The sequence below is a fragment of the Bactrocera neohumeralis genome, chromosome 2, assembly GCF_024586455.1.
Source record: "Bactrocera neohumeralis isolate Rockhampton chromosome 2, APGP_CSIRO_Bneo_wtdbg2-racon-allhic-juicebox.fasta_v2, whole genome shotgun sequence".
NCBI classification, from domain to species: Eukaryota; Metazoa; Arthropoda; class Insecta; order Diptera; family Tephritidae; genus Bactrocera; species Bactrocera neohumeralis.
Genome location: NC_065919.1, coordinates 65654433 through 65676282, shown reverse-complemented (window position 1 = coordinate 65676282; position 21850 = coordinate 65654433). Strand labels below are relative to the sequence as shown.

The following is a 21850-nucleotide window of genomic DNA, read 5'->3' as shown; positions in this document are numbered from 1 at the left end:
AAACACACACACACACACATATGTATATAGGGACATGAGCTGATGGGTCGTGGAGTGGGCAACTGTCAGCGCGTGAGCACAAAACTGCCGCGTTAACAGTTTGAAAGTCGAAAGTCTCCGCCGGCAGGCAGTCAGCATTACCAGGCAGCGTCGGGGGCGCAAGAAAATTTATGGACGCCACTAATGTAATTACTTAATTTAATAAATAAGCAGCTAAGGATGTACGATTGTTTTTTTGTTTTCTTAGTAAAGCGAGCGAGTGGGTGCACATTCAACGTAACATGCTTGTCTACAAGCTAAAGAGCACTAAGCAAAGGCGCACAAATGGACCGCATATAGAAAATAAAAAACAACAAAAGCAAGATGCCAGAAGTAGCAAACTGTCCCGCACTTTTCATACCCCTTTCATGCTGAGTGACACATGTATACGCAATCGTATAACATGGGTTTGTATGTGTGCGTGCTTTGGACCCACTTTGTTGTGTTCAAGCTACTTGCTTTCTTACATTTCCGCTCGCAGTTGTATGCCAACTTTTGTGCTTGCTTTGTCTGTTGCCATTTACCATACGCTTTTGTCTCTTTGGCTGTCAGAATCTTCGGATTTATTAGGCAACTTAAACTGTTATCTTTGAAAATTTACTGAAATATTTATAAAGCAAAAATGTTAAAGCCAACAAAACTGTCAACATAATTTAGGCTGGTTTAAAAAGGGATATACATTGTAAGAAAATATTTTTTAAATATACATATATTTAGGCATTGTACTTGTGACCATTACATTCTGTTAACTTAACTTTGGCATATACTGAATGTTTTGGTTATTCTCAAAAAACCATTGTTGTTTAAGAACAAATCCAAATTAGTACTTTCTCTTTAAAACTTGAATAAATTATGAAAAAGTTTTCAGCTGAATAGAAAAGATATAATCTTCTATAAGAGTGTACAAAAGCTGGCGTAGGCCGATGACAACGATATCATTGGCCTTGACAACCAAGTCGTTAGTTCTGCTGTCTCCAGACTGGATAACCAAGCGAAGTGTTTGGGTCTGGTTGTTAACAAGATTAAGACGTAATGTCTACTGTCATCAAGAGACAGTCATCGTACACGCGATTTGGCTCCCACAGCTATATCTTTGAAGTCCTAGATAATTTCGTCTATCTTGGAACCAGCTTTAACAGCAACAAAAATCTCAGCCTCGAAATACAACGCAGAATAATTCTTGCCAACAGGTGTTGCTAATTTTCTCACGAGAGAACAAATTAAATAAAAGATATATTAAAATTATAGCTGCTTTTTAGATGACCTTGGCGATTTTCGTTTATTTCGTGACTTTGATTCAAAAACGCTACTAAGGTTTGATTTTTTGCTGACCTTTTTTTTTGGAAAAACGCTAACATTTGACTTCATTTGCATGAAAGATTTTGATTTCAAAACAGTGCGTCTTAGGTGGTCCATTGCCAAATGGGCAACTTTTTCGAGCATTTCGGCGGAATAGCCCGCTTCGGAAACCAACTGGAATAGTTGCTGGCTTTTTCTAGATTTGACGTAGCCCCACAAAAAAAAAAGGGATGCAAACCCAACTGCCCATGCATCCCGAAAAATGCACTGTTTGGTGTGGTTTGTACGCTGGTGGAATCATTGGACCGATTTTTTCAAAGATAATTGGACGCAACGTTAGAATCGTTTTAGACTGGAAGAACTGAACTTGGTCATGTGAGATCTTTGCCACTACAGCTCGCGATTCTATGGCCATTTTGGCTGATTCATCTCAAGACATTTGACCCAGTGGCCTGAAAGAGATTTAACGCCTTTGACTCAAAGCTACAGTACTACATTATAAGCCGGCAACTATTGCTTTGAAGACAACATTTCCGAAGAAATTCGGGCTTTCCGAAATGCTCGAAAAAGTTGCCCAAAATTCTGCCACCTAAGACAGCCTACTTCCCATTTAAATGAAATTAACTTCAAAAAGAATTCAAACTAACGTTTCTGAACGTGAGTGGAGGAAAGTTGCCAAAATCACCCGATATATTGAATCCCTTAAGACATTGTGAAGAATTTTTCTCTCAAAATAAAAGTCGACGATTGGAAGAAACGCTGAAGGCGAACTTTGCTGAGGGCGAAAAGGTCATTGGACCTCCTACATTTGACCATGTGCCAGAAAGATCTGTGACTGTACAGTTACTGTAGTTGCCAAATGTTTGCTGAGTTGGTCTGAGGCCAAACTAATAAGTAGCTAAGAAACCATCGGATCTCCAACCCCTTCATCTTATACAGTTAGTGAAACTGAAGTATCTGACTTAGCAAGCTTATCAGGCACCTAAACCGGTCCAATAATGTAGTCATTTGATTTCAGAGATTAGGAGTTGAGACATTTCTAGAAGAGTCTTGAATGTTCAGTCATTGAGATCAAGACTAATATCGCTACCCTACTGCCAGAGTGGATATTTACTAATCTGAAAGAGCTTTGATCCGAAGTAGTACTGTACAGTACTGTTACCTTAATGCAAGCTTCTCCTCCCCTACCATAATTCACTCTACACGTAAGTGAAGGAAAAGTTGCCAGGGTTTAAGAACTTTAAACTGTGAAGACTCAAAATATTGTTGTGTTGATTTAGCCGACGCACTACGAATAAAATTCGCTATACTTGCTTACAGTAATAACCTTACCTTATGGGCAAGACAATTTATTGAATCGTTCTGAAGGTAGTGCTAACGAAAACAGCACTGATGTAAAGCAGTAACTTGATACGGATAAGTGTAACGGATAAGACCGATCAAAATTTTTTTTTTGGTTTCTGCTTTTTGGCTCAAGTTCTGATTTTATTCATTGAAAATACTGGAATTTTTATTTTTTCTCTTGCAGTTAGCCCTTGCCTGATCGAATATTAGCTGTTTTTTTGTCATTAATGAATACATATTATTTGAGCGTTATGAGTCCTTTGCGTCAAGTTATTCAACTGAAATTACCAGAATTATGGGCGAACAATTCTGGGTTTATTCGCAACGATAATGTTTCATGACATAGTGCATTGGTGCTTCCCGACTTTTTGGACGAAAGCGCGGTTCATATCGATAACTTGGCTCCGGGCGACTTCTGGGTATCCAGTAAACTCAAGAGGCAAATGCGGGGACGCATTTTTTGATCTAAATAATATGCGTGGACCGCCTTATAGATATTATCGTAAATTTAATAGAGAGAGAGAGTGGTTTTGTCTGCGTGCAGTAAAAACTATCATGCGTGTTATGTGTATTAAGAGTGTCGTTTAACAATGTGTGGCATAAGGCTCAGAAACATTTCGATCAGTCGCCATATCAACTTCTTGACGAATGTTGAAATACACGACATAATCCCACTGATTTACTATATTTATTTTTCTGATCTTAGATGATATTTTTTTCATCTTATATTGCTACAATAGATTATTTTAATTTCCGAAAGGTCCCAAGCGATGCACAAACATTTGCAAGTAAAGTCTGAAAAAAAGGGATCTTGTGATTGGATTAGTTTTAGCACTACATAGCGATCGCTGAGCTTATCAAATGCGATATTCTTTAAAAATAGACTATAATAAAACAATAAAACTCACATCCTCTTCCAGTTCGGAAAATTAATTTCATATAAGGAAATTTCGTATGTGTCAATACAAAATAATACGAAAAGGTATGCTTTGGTAAGACTTTTTTTAAGCTTGCACAAATTTAATGTATAGTGCAATATTTTATAAAATTTGCATATATTGCACAATTTTTCATGAAAATATATATTTGATTTAAGTACTTCGTAAACATGTGTTGTACAGTATTTTACAAAAATGTATTGTACAATATTTCAGAAAAATTTATTTGGTGACTAAACTAAATAATTAAATTAAATCGTAAGCATGTACAATACATGAATTTATAAATTTATATTGCGCAATATTTGCACAAGTTTTATGAGCATAGCTTCAATAATTCTTCCAAAAAACCAAAAAGTAAGTATTTATTTTGACAAGTAACTGAAACTTTGTTTTTACATATTTTTAAAATATAATTCATCATTTTTAATTTAAAGAAATTTTAATTTGAAAACTCGACGTTCTTACTGAATAAAACTATATGCAAGAAGCAGTCCATAGCAAAGTTTTCAATTCGATTTGTATACTTTGAAGCCTGATCCTTTTAGTCTATAACAGTGTATAATGCCACAAACAGTTAAGCCACACACACACATCAAGCAACCGCGCACCTGTATTTAGCGCGCGCCTAAAATGTTGACCCACTCCCGTTTCCTACAAAGTTTGTACCTGAATAACTTTTCACTCTTTCGTATTTTCCACACGAATACGGAAAGGCAAGTCGCAGTAGAATGTTGTGCTAAATAAAACTTCGAAGTTATCTCTATTTTGAGCGGCGCGCTTTGGCAATGCCGCTTTTGTGCCCTTCCGCTTTCATTATTCGCATTCCACTGGCGCACCTTTCACCATACAATGCACGCTCTCACTGAATTGTGTCAGCTATTTCTAGCGCAGCTTTGTGCAATCTCCTTTTTTCCGTTACTCAATTGAATTGCATTTTCAATACTTTTTCACCTTTTCAATTTCAAAGTTTCGTCTTACATTGCGCGTTGAACTTTTGTGGCACACTCGCGCCAGCTCTCTGCTTCCATTCTTTCTGCACGCGCATCGAGTTGCGTCGAATTGAATGGAAGGCGCATTCGTCGCGTTCTGCTTTTGCTATGACCATTTATTTTTTATATTTTTTACTCCAATGCATTTATTGCTTATGCTTTGCGGTTGCAGCTGCCACGAGAATAACGCTGAACGGGAGCTTATTATGTAAGGCCTGACCTATTTTCAAACCGAATGTAGTTGCAACCTTTTTTTAAATTCTTTTCTTCTTATTTTTTATTCCTATTTTACCGTTACTTATTGTTCAATCAAGTCATACATATTTTGAATTTTTTTTGCTTCTAAGTCTCGTGTCTACTTTCACTCTCTTTCCACAACTGCTGCTCTGCTTGCTATTTAATTTCTATTGTAAGCACCGTTAGTTCTGCGCTACTCTCAACTATTTTCCTCTTATTTTTGCTCTATTTTATAACTATTTTTCTTCTCTTTAATATATACATATTTTTTATTTCACCCTCTGTGTTGTCCTGGTGGTCTGGCGCTGTGTCCTTTGTTGCCGGCGGCTCTATTTTCTGTTGCCTGCTTAGTCCGTCTATTCATAATAAATATTTTTATGTGTTTCTGGGTCTGTGTGCAGACACTTTTGTTGCTCTTTTAGCTTTATCTGTTATTTGTGTATTTTGTTTTACGTTTGTTGTTGCCTTGTATGTGTACACTTTTTGTTCTAGCGTTGCTTTTATTTCCGTTATGGCTGTTGCCTAAAGGCGCTGTTGTCATTGTTTAGTTTTTTGTAGGTCATTATTTAGAGCACACATTCATTCATATTTTTATGGTCTATTTGCGCACTGAGCGCTGATTGGTGACGTCTACTACATACATATATTCCAGCGATGGCGAAAGGGAAATAAACTGGGCTTATGTCAGTGGTGCGGCAAAAAGAGGGTTCGCGTTTGCGTGCTAAAACCCCAAAAGAGTTTTTTAATGCTGGAAAAGTAAATGCTAACTTTGGTCAATTGGATGCTAGAAAACTTTCAGGCTTTGGCTTCAAATTTATTGCACAATATTTTGTAAAAAATGCCGAAAAATATATTGTACAATAGATTGTCAAGTTTCCATCCAATTTTATCTATTCTAGGCACACTGTTCAAAGTAAAGCACGCTCTCTCATTTTTATTGAGATAACTCACATATTTGCCGATAGTTCGATTATCGTTATATTAGGTACATGGGGGCCAGGGAAGTACTCACCACCATTTTTAATACACAGAGATGCATCGACCGATATCTTCGGTCAAACGTTATCTAAAGATACTGTAGCATCTCTGTAATAGTGTGTAGCAACATGCTGCAAGAGTATATGAATCATAAGATTAAGAAAATAAGCTACGTTTGGCTGAAATATACATATATACGATTCACTTTAAATTTTATGGAAATATATTGCACAATATTTTGTATAATATTTCCAAAAGATATTGTACAATATTTCTAAAAAATTTATTTGGTGACTGAAATATTTCGTAAAGATATATTGTGCAATATTTTATAGAAATATATATTGCGCAACATTTTAGTAAGAAAATCAAAAGAAAATAAAAAGCACTTCTATTTGGTTAAAATATAGATACTATTTTAGCTTATAAAAATATATTGCACAATATTTCATAAATATAAATTAGTAAATATTTAATAATTTTTTTTGGGGAATATAAACTTTCATGAACATTTATTGTACAACATTTCATAAAAATATATTGCGCAATATTTTCTTGGAAAATATTATTTAAAAGAAAAATTAAATATGAAATATATAAACTATTTAACTGGATGAATTGGATGCTCCTTGATTGTGTCACTAGTGTTTTGAAGCTGGTCAGCAGGGTTGACTACTTGAACTTTCACATTGAAATTAAAGTTATGATTCTTTATTACCGAAATATGAAAGAGATCCTAACAGTTTTAATTTGTTTCCACTGAATCATAAGTTTGGTGAAAGCCTTGGTTGCGTTAAGAACATCAAGGATAAATGTTTTTCATTGAGAGTCGTTCGCTTATAGAAAATATGTTTTTCGGTCATTTTGGAATTTCTCGTGGTTCAAATAAGATCAAAGGGCTTTCAAATGATATAACGAAGGCAATTATTGTTTTAAACCAATAGACTTCAAGGTGAGTTTAAAGTCGAATAACCACACACCTTAATCAGTTAAATAATATGGGTACCAGCTTATGCAATGTATTTCATCTATTGTTCTCCATCCTAAAGTTTTATAAAGGAGCTCAATTTGCAACTTTCCTCAGATATCTAAAAATATATAGCATGAAAGTTCAAGTCACTCTTACAATGTTGCCTCCCATAGACCTTACAATTCATATGTAATAGAATATTATACATATTTTCTACAAACCTCCACAGTAACACATATGTATATGGTAATACCTACTCGTATGCGCTTGTATCTGTCATTATGGCGGTGGCATTTGCTCAGACGCTTCACACATGCATTTCGTCTAGCTTTTACATTTCATCACCCACTCATTTAAAAATATGGAAATTTAAATGACCAACATGTCAGAGCCACAACTAAAATCAACCTTTTTCCATAACACATACAGCAAGCACTCACATATCCATGTATGTGCATGTGTGCGTGTGTTTGTGAAAAAGGGTTGTCCATTTTGTTGGCCGCTTTTATTTTTATCGCTTTATCATAAACACGCTCGCAGTTGCATATTTGTGTGCGGTTGTGTGTGTGTGGCGATAAGTTTCAAATGATATGAATTGTATTTGTTTATTGCCATTTGTGCATACAGTGCGTATGAGTGACCTTGAATGGCTTTAAATATGCGAGGCAACTGAGCAAGCGACACTCATACGCCCTGGCAGCCCGACTTTTTATCTCACACCAGTGATCGCACTCGTCCGATAAAATATTTATGTGTATTTATTTGCTGAAATAACTGTGTATATTTGGTAATTTCAGTGCGGTGAGCTGTGTTTTATTGCGGGCATTGGGAATGCCAATCGTTTGACAAAAGCGGTCGGTAAAATATTTGTGTTTTGAATTTTCAATGTTGGAATTAAATGACACAATCATTGTGTGCTTAATATTGAAATTTATGCGTAAACATTTGTGCTGTGTGGCAAATGTCGTGGCTGATCAAATGAACCGCAGCAATGGGTCACTGGAGAGTGCTTTATATTGGACATGGAGAGCAGGCTAGAGATATTTGTTATGAAAGCGGTTAACAGCTAACCAAATTTACAAATACCTGTATTTGTTGTTTCTTTTATTTTAGAAACTATTGCGTGACCGATAAGGTGTGCCAATTAGGTATTTAATATAAAAATGTTGGACTTTTGGAATCAATTGGCTACTCTCTAATATAATACTGAGTACAAAGTGGAGTGGCTTGAAAAATACTTTCTGTTATAAATTTATGCATAATATTTGTCATATTGAATAATTTGTTCAAATATTGTAACGTTGCCTTAGCTTATAATCCATGCAAATTTCGTGAAGATATCTTGCCAAAGTTTTCTAAACGAACACTTCATTTTGATAGATCAGTTTATATGGCAGCTAAATCCTATAGTGGTCCATATGTCGGTTTGGACATATGAGTAGCTTCTGAGCGTGAAAAGAGATCAAGCACCGAGTATCGAAAATGGAGCTCGTCATGCTGAACTATCTACTTTAGGTATATATTTGAAATCAAGGATTTACTAAACTATTTTTTACGTGGGTAGAAGTATTTCTCCACCAAAAAAGAAATGGTTGCCTCAGTAGAAATATTGGCGTAAGTTTGATGGTCCTTCCGTGCAATCTTACGCCAATTGGTCTCTTGGTATATTGAAATGTGATATTTTATATTTTGATCTTATTGACGAGTTAGGGTAGAGGAAACTGGCCTTAGTGCAATCAGTACAAAAACATCTCAATTGATTCGTTTTTTCTTTTTATGTAGAGATTTGCAAAAATTTTATGTTGGACAAATTCATTCCCTAAGGATACTTCTAAATCTTTGGGTATGTTTCTACAAGGTTTTTGCTCTCAAGTCGCTATCATCAGATTTTATGTTTATTAGCTCACCAATAAATCGGCGGTAAACTTACAAGTATGTGGAAATTCTATAATCAATACATCAATGAGTGGAAAAAAATCTTCCTCTCGAAATTTGCCTTCGCAAAAATTGCACTGCCCGTGTCTGCGAACCCCGAGATGGAAAAAGAACATTGGTTGCTCCCACTCGACTCAGCGACTTATCTCGTAGAATTCTGTGATAGTTGTTTTTTGTACATTTTGAACTCATATCCCTTCAATTTCAGGGTTGTTAAAAAATAAAACAGTCAGTTAACCTCAATGTGTATTGTAATCGTGGGACTTTGAACAGATTTGATGGTTGAATCAAATCATTTAAGAATGTCATGCGAAGAGGTAACTTATAATAAACGAGCATAATTTAATCTCTTGAAGCTGGTAAGCTACTTTGAGTGAGGATAAGTGAGAAGTTAATACGTAGGTTGCTTTCGGGATTTGAGAAATGTAGATCTGACAACATTATTGTAAAGTTTGATATTTCCAATATTATAGATACTCAGAACGTTTTGACATGTTACGTGACAGTTACTTAAAATATTCATCTCTCCCGACAAATTTAATTAGATAGAAAACATTTTCGCGCTATTACTTTTCACAAGTTATGAACAATACATATACAAAAAACGTTTAACCCAGCAAAGAATACTATCTGTGACCATATTCAATATTCTGTGGGACAAAACTTGGCCAGCATTGACTTTTATATATATCTGTATAGTCTTTCCGGAAATGAACCCACCCACGGATGTCTCGAGAGCTTCTGAAGCTCAAGTGGGTTTAGCGCCAAACCAACTTTTTTTAAAACACCGAATTTTCAATTGTTTTGTGACCGTAGGTCATTGTACGGACAATGCACATTTCATTCACAGAAAAGACCAGAATCACTTGAGCAGCGGAGGACCAAAAATATCGAACAAAGAACTTGTCTCAAATTTTGTATTTCTAACTTAATTTCGTCTGTGGAATCGTTGCGAATGTTGGAAAAGACTTACAGTGATTCAATTTTATCCAAATCCAACCCGAGTAGTATTAAGCCTTGAAAGACGGTCGAAAGATCTTTGTAGATATGCTTCATTCTGGACGACCTTCGACCTCTTCAACTGATGAAAATGTTAAAAAAAGGGAAACATATAGTGCTTGGAAATCATAAGGCAAGTGTTAAGGAAATGGCAGGAAAGCTAGTCATCTTTCACCAGTCCGTTCGAAGTATTTTGCTGAATGCTTTCGGTATGAAACGCATTCTTGCTCGATTTGTCTCGATAAAGCTGAATTTTTTTCAAAAATAGTACCGTAGACAGCTCTCTTTGGACTCAAGTATGTCGAATTCCGATCCTACATCCTTGGAGAGCTTTATGCTGCCGATGAGATATGGGTTTATGAGTTCAATACTAGTGAATGCAAACTAGTTAACAATAATCGGAATGAACGGAAACACAAGTTGAAATTAAAAAAAAAAAAATCCAAAACCGCTCAAAAAATCAGGGAGATGCAGATTGTTTTTTCGATATTCGCGGTTTGGTGCATCGTGAATTTATTTAGAAAGGACAGATGGTCAATTAGAAGTTCTATTTTACCATATTGAGGCGTTTGCGTGAGAACATCCGTCGAAAACGACTGGAATTGTGGAAGAACATCGCTTCGAGCCACGATTGTGACCGAATTTAAAGCAGAAAACGCAATGAACACAATTAATAATCCACAGTATTCACCAGATTTGGCTCCGGGTTAGTAATACTTCGTAAAACTACTCGTACAATATATCAGTTTACACTCTTCTCATTAAAAGCATAAGAAAGAACCACTAATTGTCTATCAAAAACCGTTTCTATCTTTCAATAAAAAATAAATAAACTAAAAATTGCGGCAACAGAAACTCATTTGCATTTCGATGATAAATATTTTCTGTTTTCGAGCAATTTACACCACCTTAAAGGCGACCATTTACGCCAATTTAAAGTTAAACAAAATATTTATTTCCGTTTGCAATTTGCATAAAATCTCTTGCCATGACAATGGCGTGCCAAACCCTCGGCACAGTTCGACTTGCCTTCACTTTTACTTTTCGCTGGCGTTTTGCCGCGTAACTGAAGTCATTAATAAATTGAATTTGCATCGTTAGTAACCGTGAAAACACAGCAAGCTTATGCGTCGCACCCCCCAACCGACTGACGCAGCGACAAGTCAAGAAAATGCCACGTCACAGGCAATAACTACAAAAGCGAAAGAACATTCAATTGCCTTTCACTGAATGTGAAATGCAAAGTAAATTATTTACAATACAACTGTTGGCTAACACCGCACCTCTCACACCCTCTCTGCCTCGGTGCGCTTGCCATTGTCTTTACGCCTGCCAAAATCTTCGATTTTAAAATCAATTCCTCTGATGACTGTGTGCGACGGAAAGTAAGACGGCGCTACAGCTCAGTTCACTCGAGTATTTTCACGTTCTGCGCTTACCGCTGAGGCGCACAACAGTCTGCAGAAAGCAAAAATGGAGAATCTGCGCGCAAACAGAGAGTGTGAGGCATACTTCCAGCCGATGGGGCCGGTGTGGAGGCGCTTAGTTACCGCCGATATCTCCCACTAAGGAGCTGGCGCAGAAGTAAATGGAATTGAAGTTGTTTTTGTTGCGTAGGCCATATTTGAATTTCGCGTATATTGTTTGTATGCTTTATAAATGTGTGCATGTGTGTGTTAGTGATTGTTGTTGGTGGCGCTATAAATATTTGCGAGCTTTTTACTTGCTCATGCATAAAACAGACAATCAGGCGGCCCGGCTGGGGTTTTCTGCGGAATCGCGAAATCACTTGCACAAATAAAGCGAAAACACACACTCACGCACAAACACACATAAATAAATATTTATGTACGCATGCGGATTTGTATTATATCTGCATTAAAGAATGTGCTGAAGTCGGCTAACGGCATTTCCCGATGGTATTATTGTCGTTTTCTTGTTGAAATTCGCTTGATTGTGTTGTTGTTGTTTTCTTATTTATTTTGTATCATTCCAAATGTTGGCTTTGCCGCTCGCGCCATGTGCTGTCTGTACGGCAGTTGCCCACCAAGTCATAACTGTTTCGTCTTGTTTTGTTTGTCTTCTCGCTGCTCGTTCGATTCTCGTTTTTTTGCTATAACTTTTTCCGTTGTTTTTGTTGTATGTCGCCGCTTTTTTATGAGCAAAACTTTTCCAGCTTTCATGAATATTAATATTTTATACATTATGCAAACATTTGGCACTTTTTTTTACATTTTATTTTCACTTTTTGTGCGCTTTTTGTGTTTTTGGTTTTCATCTCAATTCATTTGCCATTTTTGGTTTTAAAATTTTCGCATTTTTGCTTTCATGATTTTTTGCATTTGTCATTAATTTTGCAAATTATTGTTTTGCTTTATGCTTCTTTGCCGCTTCATGCTATTTGATTTTCATTATAAAGCTTGTGGCAACTTTGCTTTCGGCGCTTTTAAAATATGTTCAACACCATGAGTAGATATAATTTTTTTTCCGGAAATTTGGTATTTTACATGCGTGGCAATTAGTTTCAATGATTGCTGAAAACGCTAGTAGCCAAAACATTATTCTAATGAGTGTAGAGAAATACTCAGGAAAGTTCGTAACGAAATCTTGAAAAATTATGCAGCAGTGGAAATCAAAATAGCTCGGGAAATACTAGTTTGTCATTGGAATATCTTCGTATACATCAAAAAGAAAACTGAAAACATTTTCACCCAAACTAATAAACCACTAAAGCTACTAAATGTGCGGAAGCCACATATTTTCCTCAGCTCTCTGGAGAGTGCCAAAATGGGCGAAATTGAACTGCAATGCTGTAAATATGGGAGTACAGGTATAACAATTTAAAATTTCGTCTGATTCTTGAACTTTAGAGTATAGTATAAATCGAGTATCAATGACGTTAACGAAATAGATTTTTCTGTAAAAAATTGGCTAGGTCAGATCCATCTCCCATATATCTAATATATATATATATATATATATAGTTTTGACAACCGCACATATCGGTCAATGTTTAAGATGTCTTAATGAAATTTAGATAATCTTTTTTTAGTAACAGCGTGTCATGCCTAAAACGGATAAACTCAGATGAGTACTTCTCCCAACGCCCATATACTTCATATTAGGGTATTAGAAATGACTTGAAATCTTTTATTGTGGCTAATATGTGTGTATTGAAATATGATAGTTATACTATGTTAAACATAATGTGTGCAAAAGATGTAGACCTCGGAGCAAACTTCACATACCAAACTTTTGAATTCAATACAATTGCTATTGGGAATATAGATGGAAGCAGATAGATTGAGCAGTCTGTGCGAAATATCTTATTAAAATGATCATTACTATTTAGTATATACTTGTCTCTCTGAAGAACTCTGAATTCGGCAATCTTTACGATGAGTGAAATTATTCAACAAAGAAGTTGCATTAAATTTTGTGTGCGAAATCAAATTTCTTGTGCCGAAACGTTCAGATAATTGCCTTCGGTGATAATTGATTTTCGCAAGCAAGTGTTTTTGATTGGTACAAATTATGTAAAGAGGGTCAGGAACGCGTTGACGATGAACCACCACAGAACGGCCATCAACACCAACTAATGATCAAAAAATCAATAAAATAAAGGAATTCTTGCTTGAAAACCGACAATTAACAGGTCAAGATCTTATTGGCATGGTTGGAATACATATCGGAAGGATCAGCGAAAACCATTTTGAAAGATCATTTGCACCTAAGAAAAGTGAAAAATCACTAAATTTTTTCGAAAAACAGCGTGGTATTAACGATGATTCCCACTACCAGGATGTCATGAAACGTGATATTACTAAACATAAAATGAGTCTTGGATCTAAGTTTACAACCTGGAAACAGACGATCAATCGGTCGAGCATTGGGATAAAAGTAGTCGAAACAAGTAAGGAAGCGCTAAGTTCGGGTGTCACCGTACATTTTATACTCTCGCATGATAAAGTGATAATCGAGATTTCATTATCCGTCATTTACATATTTTTCAAATACCGTATTTGTGTAAAGTTTTATTCCGCTATCATCATTGGTTCCTAATGTATACAGAGAAGGCATCAGAAGGAATTCAAAATAGCGTTATATTGGAAGAAGGCGTGGTTGTGAACCGATTTCACCCATATTTCGTACATGTCATCAGGGTGTTAAGAAAATATTAAATACCGAATTTCATTGAAATCGGTTGAGCAGTTCCTGAGATACGGTTTTTGTTTCATAAATAGGCGACTCCACACCCATTTTCAATTTAAAAAAAAGGTTTGGGTGCAGCTTCTTTCTGCCATTTCTTCCGTAAAATTTAGTGTTTCTGACGTTTTTTGTTAGTCGGTTAACGCACTTTTCGTGATTTTCAAGAAAACCTTTGTATGGGAGGTGGGCGCGGTTATTATCCGATTTCTTCCATTTTTGAACTGTATATGGAAATACCTGAACAAAATGACTTTGTAGACTTTGGTTGACATAGCTATAGTAGTTTCCGAGATACGTACAAAAAACTTAGTAGGGGGCGGGCCACGCCCACTTTACCAAAAAAATTACGTCCAAATATGCCCCTCCCTAATGCGATCCTTTGTGCCAAATTTCACTTTAATATCTTTATTTATGGCTTAGTTATGACACTTTATAGGTTTTCGATTTCCGCCATTTTGTGGGCGTGGCAGTGGGCCGATTTTGCCCATCTTCGAACTTAACCTTCTTATGGAGCCAAGAAATATGTGTACCAAGTTTCATTATGATATCTCAATTTTTACTCAAGTTACAGCTTGCACGGACGGACGGACGGACAGACGGACGGACGGACAGACAGACATCCGGATTTAAACTCTACTCGTCACCCTGATCACTTTGGTATATATAACCCTATATCTGATTCTTTTAGTTTTAGGACTTACAACCAACCGTTATGTGAACAAAACTATGGAGAGTATTATAGTTTATTAGTTAACTTTGTTGCGAGAGTATAAAAACACCTCAAAGCAGGTCAGAAATGAAGGTTATGTTGACAGTTTTTTTCGATTATCGAGGTATGGTGAGCTTTGAATTCCTTCCGACCGACCATACTGTCAACAAGGAATCCTTTGTAAGTGTTATATATCGTTTTTGCGAAGCTATTCGTAAAAAGAGGACGGAATTATGGTCTGAAATCTCTTGGTTTTTGCACCACAATAATGGACCGTCGCATACTGGATTGATTCTTCGAGAGTTTTCGCCGAAAGCAATATCATGCTGCAATCACCGTATTCGCCTGATTGAGCTCCTGTGACTTCGGGCTATTCAACAAACTCAAACGACCGCTACGGGGAAAGCATAAATGTATTGGGGTCAAAAGAGATTACTTTGAATTGCACAATATTAATTTTTAGAAATAAATTAAGAATTTTATAATTATGAAAATAATTTAAAAGTCTTACTATTTTTTGCGCATAATATTATATTATTATTATACATATAAGAGATTAATACAAACATTGATCGAAATGGTTTTTGAAAATGGCGGCTTTCCTTTTCCGATGGGCTTGAGAAATAAAAATTTTATTTCTTCGATCAATAGATTGAAAATATAGAAAAATTTCAATCCTTCGGTTTAATCGTTTCGGAGAAGTTCTCTTCATCAACGCAGAAAACAGTTTTGAGAAAAAATTGTGTTTTCTATTATTCTGATATTCGATATATCAAACGGAAGATGGACCCATCTGTAGAAATACAAGCAACTGGGAAAGTTCTCTGAGTGCCATTCACTTGGGAATGGCCAGAAATTGTTCTTTTACATATGGCTCAACCAGCTCACGATTTTCGGTTTTAAACCAAGTATCCTCTGGGTAGCCAAAAAGCATCCATTTGAGGGCCCGCTAAAGTGGGAAGGTGAACCATCTCCTCCCAGGTTTGGGACCTGCCACGTAGGCAACACCCCCAATAAAAAGAAGAAAACAGCCTCGGATGACCGCCTATATTCGTTTAAGCGGCGTCTACGCCAACAAAGATGAAAAAGATATCAAAAAATTTTGATTTTTAGATATAAACCTTAAGTCAGGCGTTTTCTAGAGATATTCTTGATATATATACATATGTATATAGTATGTGTTTATTAATATTGTATTCAGTTTTTTATAATAGCCAAAGGTGTACCTATTTATATTTTATTATATATTTTATATAAAATAAAGAGTCTACCATATGTAGTGATAATGTTATGTCTTCTGATAATTATTTTGGGAATATGTTTGTATATTTTTCATGCAAATAACTTAAAGATTATTCAAATTACGTAAACTTTAACAGGATTATATAAAGAACGCAACTGTGATGGTTCATTTTATAGTAATTGACTTCAGAGGGAGGTTTTTACGGGACCCTGTTTGATTAAAAGTAGTCACAAATATAATAAAATTGAAATAACTGTACATAAACTATGGGGTCTCACTTCGCATATAATACAAAATAACTACTTTTATATAAATATAATAATAATACAGTTAACTTTTTTTTTGAACAACTTACCGTCGACTACTTTGTATTATAGGTGAGAGTATAATCTCTAGACTGGAGGAAATACTTGGATTCGTTTGGTTGTGAATTGTGCTCACATTCGCATTGGAATTTTGCATGGAATTTTGGTTGCGATTTTGTGCTAACGAATTTTGATTCGAATTCGAATTGTGACTCAAATATTGATTTTGATTTTGACTCAGATTCTGATTCTGATTGAGATTCTGGTTGTGATTTTGATTTTGATTTTGATTGATTTGCGAAATGTTGCATCGATTGCGATTAGGCGTTGCATTTGCATTCGGGGCACTACAATTGGTTGGGGATGTGTTGTTGCTACTGGTGCGGGGATTGGTGTTGTTGGTGTTGGCATTCACATTAACATTGGTATTATAAGACAAATTGCCGGCACAGCCATTGCTATTGGCATTGGCGTTGGCATTGCAATTATCGAGATTGTAATTGGCCGCGAGGGAATCACCGGCGCCAACGTCGGCGCTGGCGATAACCTCTAAGGAGTCTGCCGCGTTGCAGCTATAGTTATTGTTGCCGCTAGCGCTATCGGCGGGCGATATTGCCAGCAATTCATCATTTCGCGTAAGTTCAACGTTGTAGGCGTCCTTCTGCGCTGAAGGTTCCCCCTCTCTGGCATAGTGTTCATCCACGTCTTCCTCCTCGACTTCTGGCACGTCTTCGAGCTCATCTTCGTTGTGCTCGTCGATGCTGCCTTCGCTGCAGTTTGACGATTGTGTTGTGCTTGTTGGTGTTGTACTGGACTGATTACCACCACCGGTGGACTATTTATTGGAGGTTGTCGTTTCGGTTTCATATTTTTTATTTTTGAAATTTTTATTGTTTTTGGGTGTTGTTGTAGTAAGTAAAACAAACACGAACGCGGTGAAAAGAAAACACAAGGGAAAGGGTTTGTTGTTGAATCATTGAATTGCAAATAGGTACTGATAAAATGTGGACTTTTTACAGTTACCACACGAGCATTTTACGAGCATTACACACAACTATACATTGAGAGAACAGGCGAGGCGTACAAGTGGATTAGAGGACATACACATTCACATGCGACAAAATTAGCTACAAGTATTTTATAAGTATGTTATGTATTAAAAATGTAGCTTATATAAAATGTATTATAATCAAATTTATTTGAATAAATTAAAAACTATTGAATCTAGCTTAAACATAAAAATCTTGCAAGCACAGGCATGCGAATAGTAAAGACTTGCAGTTGTCTGAAGAAATGAAGGTTTCATCATTTATCTCGTCGTTCAATAATATAATCCTAGAAATAAAAATTATATATTTAAATGCATTTATGCATTTTTACCAATTTAAGTTTCCATATATAATAAATGACATATAATAAATTATAAAGTTTCTGGAAAAAATAATATTATGTGGGTGTTTGACTCATAAATTTTTTTTAATGCTTATCATAACATTCAACAAGTACTATGTTAACTTCGATTGCACCGCAGCTAAAATACCCTTCACAAATACAAAAGGTTTCTCACAAGCATCTAATTGCGATTGTTTAATTTTTATGTGAGCTATATGCTATAGTAGTCCTATCTGAAAAATTTTTCGCAAATTGCATTATCGCTTTAGATAATGATTCATTCCAAATTTCGTGAAGTTATCTCGTCAAATGAAAAAGTTTTCCATATAAAAACTTGATTTCGATTGTTCAGTTTGTATGGCAGCTGTATGTTATAGTGAACCGATATCGGCCGTTCTGACAAATGTGCAGCTTCTTGGTAAGAAAAGAGCAGGCACAAAATTTGAAATCGATGTCTCAAAAATTGGGGGACTAAATCATATACTTAAGACAAAAAAGTTCCCGAAAATTGTAATTAAATTCGCGGTTATGAGATATTTCAAAAAAACGTATTTTGCTAAGTTGGTAGGACTGTCCATAATTTGTATGCCAAATGTGAGCGTGATCTGTCAAACAGTTCGCTTACAGCAGCTGCTTAAGTCGGTGGACCTCAGCAGTGCGTTGCAATTTTTACAATGGATGAAAACATCTTACAACGAACTTATCCAAAATTTCATATCTTTAATCAAAATTCATGTGCGGAATAGTTGTAAATGTTGGAAAAGGCTCACGTTGATTCAGTTCTATCAAAAACACAAGCCTACTACTGGCTGCAAAGGAATTTACATATAGAACCTTCCGATATAACTCAGTGGCTAAGGGAGGTTTGGAAAACACTGACTACCAGAATCCACTTTTCAATTGAGAAAAAAGGTTTAGTGTAAACTTTGAAGAAGATAGTTGGCGAACAGTGTGTTAGCTACGCGGAGCACAATAAAAATGTAAACGGGTTTCTCGAAAATAAAGGATGGAGTTGGCGCGTGAATATACTACCAAGAGTTTGGCATAAGGTAGCCTTACGCAGTCGGACCACTGATGTATATTTCAAGCAGAGGTCTTTGCTATTGGGAAACCCGATGCGCTAGCCTCTAATGCAGCAGCAGGCAATTACAGAGCTAACATCTACATGGTCAGTAAAATAGCAATCAAGGCTATAAACTCGCTTCGCATATCGGCTGTCAGCACCTTGGGCAGCAAGGCAGCAGAGTAGAGTGCCGACAGGAAAAGCGACTTTACTTCTAGCTGTCAGGTTAAAAAGACATCGAGAACAATGAGAGAGTGATCGAACAGGAACAGGAGCATTAAATGCAATGGAACGATCTGACGGAGTGCAAAACTATGAACGTCATGTGTAATGAGATAAATCAGAATTACACAAAGTTCCTACTGGAACTCAATAGAAAGGTCTGTGGGAACTTTAAGGAAGCAATTGACCATCTTTTGTGCGCTTGTACTGCATTGGCAAAGCAACGCACCAAGCATTTGGACACCGACATGAGACACTGAAAGAAGTATTGTTAGTGAGACCACAGAGTTGGTTGAAATTCGCATCAAACACTAGCATCCTAAAAGATGACTACTCCTCATGGACTACATAATGGCACTCCAACTGGTATTGCTAATGCTAAGAACCAAAAATAGTCTATGTGTGACTCATTAGCCTAATATAACATAACCTAGCTTTTAAGTGTAATATCCACTTTCACAATGGTCATTATGCCTTGTTTTGCCTTGATGTTAATAATTCGCGTTTTTCGACAATTTTAATTGACATTAAACACATGCCAAAGCAAATTGAAAAATTTTTAGGCAAATATTTTATTTTCTTAGGAGGATGGAGTCATGTGTAGAAGTTCACGCAAGTGAGGAAAGTTCACTGATCGTCATTCACTTCGGAGTGGCCAGAAACGATTCTTTTTCATATGACTCAAGCAGCTCACAACTTCCGGTCTTTGACCAAGTATCCTCTGGGTAGCCTAAGAACATTCGTTTGAAGGCGAGTTAAAGTGAGAAGGCGAAACATCCCCTGCATAGGGTTGTGCGCTGGGTTTGGGACCCGCCACGTAAAAAAAAAACACTCCAATGAAAAAGCAACAATATTTTATTTTAGGCTTCCAAAAAATTCAATATTAATTCAAAAAATAATTTTATTTTGTTTTTTCAGATAGATAGAGATTTTTCATAATTTCCGATGATGTAAATATTGCAGTAATTCAAAGCATTTTTTGGCAGCAAATATTCCAGGTTAACTTTCCATGCAACCAAAATGCATTTAGTCACCATTTAAAGCTTTACTAAATTTCACATTATTTACCGTTACTAACACGCACAATAAAAATACCGCGTTATTTAATCCCGTAAAACTACAAAAGTACCACAAATAACAAAAAGCGGCTTTTTCATTGGAAAAGCTGCAAACTTGCGCATAATAAGAGCTTTGCTTTCCCAAAAACTGCATTAAGCATCCATGTCAAATATTTAATTAATGAAACAAAGCGTTGTAATATGTCATGTGAATGTGTGGGTGTATGTAAGTGGGTGTGTATTAGTGCGCAATGCACACCTGTTGTAGTTGGTTGTCAACGACTAACCGTCTAGACCGAAATTTACGCCTCTACGGATTTGCGAACTTCATGGGCTCGTAAATGTTGTATATATATGTATATATGAATTAAATGTGGTATATGGTACATATTTACCTGTGTACGTGTATAAAACACATGCACCTTCATTTGCTATCATGTTAGGTTGCTGCCATGTTCACGTGAATGTATGTGTGTGCTAATTTAATAAAGAGTCCTCAGATAATTATGCAAATTCTGCGCCACAATCAAAATATGTTGTCAAAAGTTTCATATTTAATTAGAAAATATTTGCTTCATTGTGTTCTCGAACACTTTTGTGCCCGTCTCTGATCTCTTTTAATATCATATTGCCCGGTTTTGAATTCAAAAAATTGTTTAATGACTATTTAATTTATCAAAATGTAGTCTGAAAATATTTTTTTCGGAATTTCACTAAAACAAAGAAGAATGATTGAAAAAAGTTTCAGCATAATTTGCTTCAGGGTAAGTTAGATAAATTTCTATTTTCGGTGCATTTATTAAAAGTGATATGTTTATCATAATGAGGTGATCAGCTTACTCTCGGTTTATACTTCAAATAAAATATAAGTAAACCGAAGCGGAAAATAATTTTGCAAGAATGAATTAGGCTAATGTCTCGCTGTATCTAGTGATCGAAACTGGATTCAAGGAAATTTTTTTCCAATTATTTGACAACTTGCTTCTGGCAATTTTTAAAATACAGAGGGTGTTATTTATTATAAGCATAAAGTAAATAAAATATGGATGTGCTTCACTGTGCTTGCTCTCTGATATCTCTCTCTATCTCTCAATCCATCATTTACAGCAGTAGTACAGCACAATTACTAGAATTATTGAGACATTATTTCCAAGATTATGTTTGACTGAAATATGCTTGCTCTTAGGCACAACACCTTTAGAATAGACATTTTCAAATAATGCTGACTTCGATCAGTACATCAGTCAATTCCTACTACAGCCGGTTATCGGAATTGACTCGGATTTCATCCGGTCAAGGGCTGTTCTTTCGGAGATCATTTGGATCGGTAAGTTTTAGAATCAGTACATCAATTACTAATTATGTATTTTCATTGCCTGTGAGCGCTGGACAAGTGACCAAACAAGCAGAATGCTTTGTGAAATTATATAAAATAGAATAATAACCTTGTTGTTATGAAATAAAGTGGAAGCTTGTAAGAAACGAATATAATACAAAGCTTTTTATAAAAATGAATATATAACTAAGACTTAAAAACTAAAATATCATGTAAGGAAGAGCCAAGTTCAGTTGTAACCTAATATTTCATACTCTTGCAACTTCCAACGATCAATTTTAAGTTCGAAAAGCTTTGTATTAGGTATATGTGGGCTAAGGGGAGTGTTCGACGGATTTCGCTCATTTTGGCACTGAAATGTGGGAATATAATGAAAGTTTTATGTACCGCATTTGGTTAAAATTGGTCGAGTAGATCCTGAAATATGTCCTTTCACCTAAATGTGGGCGATGCCAGGCTCATTATTTTTTTGTGTCAGATGTGTTATATTGAAATTTATCCTGAGCTATTTTGGATACTGTACCTTAAGTAGTTTAGGAGAGGTAGAGGGCGGAGCTTCCCCCTTTTTTTATTTTTTAGGTC

At 35.9% G+C, this 21850-nt stretch overlaps 2 protein-coding genes across 8 annotated transcripts in view; both read right to left on the bottom strand.

Moving 5' to 3' along the window:
• Positions 1 to 21850, bottom strand: part of LOC126750922 (hornerin) — a 145028-nt gene that overhangs the window by 6258 nt on the left and 116920 nt on the right. For 5 of the 7 annotated variants that reach the window (XM_050460723.1, XM_050460754.1, XM_050460734.1 and 2 more), the window contains one exon: positions 16248 to 17032. The exons of 1 other annotated variant lie outside the window; for it this stretch is intronic. In XM_050460723.1, the coding sequence (XP_050316680.1) occupies positions 16248 to 17032 (785 nt within the window). Of the gene's footprint in view, positions 1 to 16243; positions 17033 to 21850 lie in introns of those variants that run through there. One more of the 7 variants, XM_050460744.1, reaches the window with a different exon arrangement.
• The window catches only part of LOC126750942 (odorant receptor 7a-like), a 249900-nt gene continuing 232604 nt past the window's right edge, over positions 4555 to 21850 (bottom strand). The window contains exon 4 of the mRNA XM_050460806.1: positions 4555 to 4574. The gene's annotated coding sequence lies outside the window, so the exon portion shown is untranslated. The remainder of the gene's footprint in view (positions 4575 to 21850) is intronic.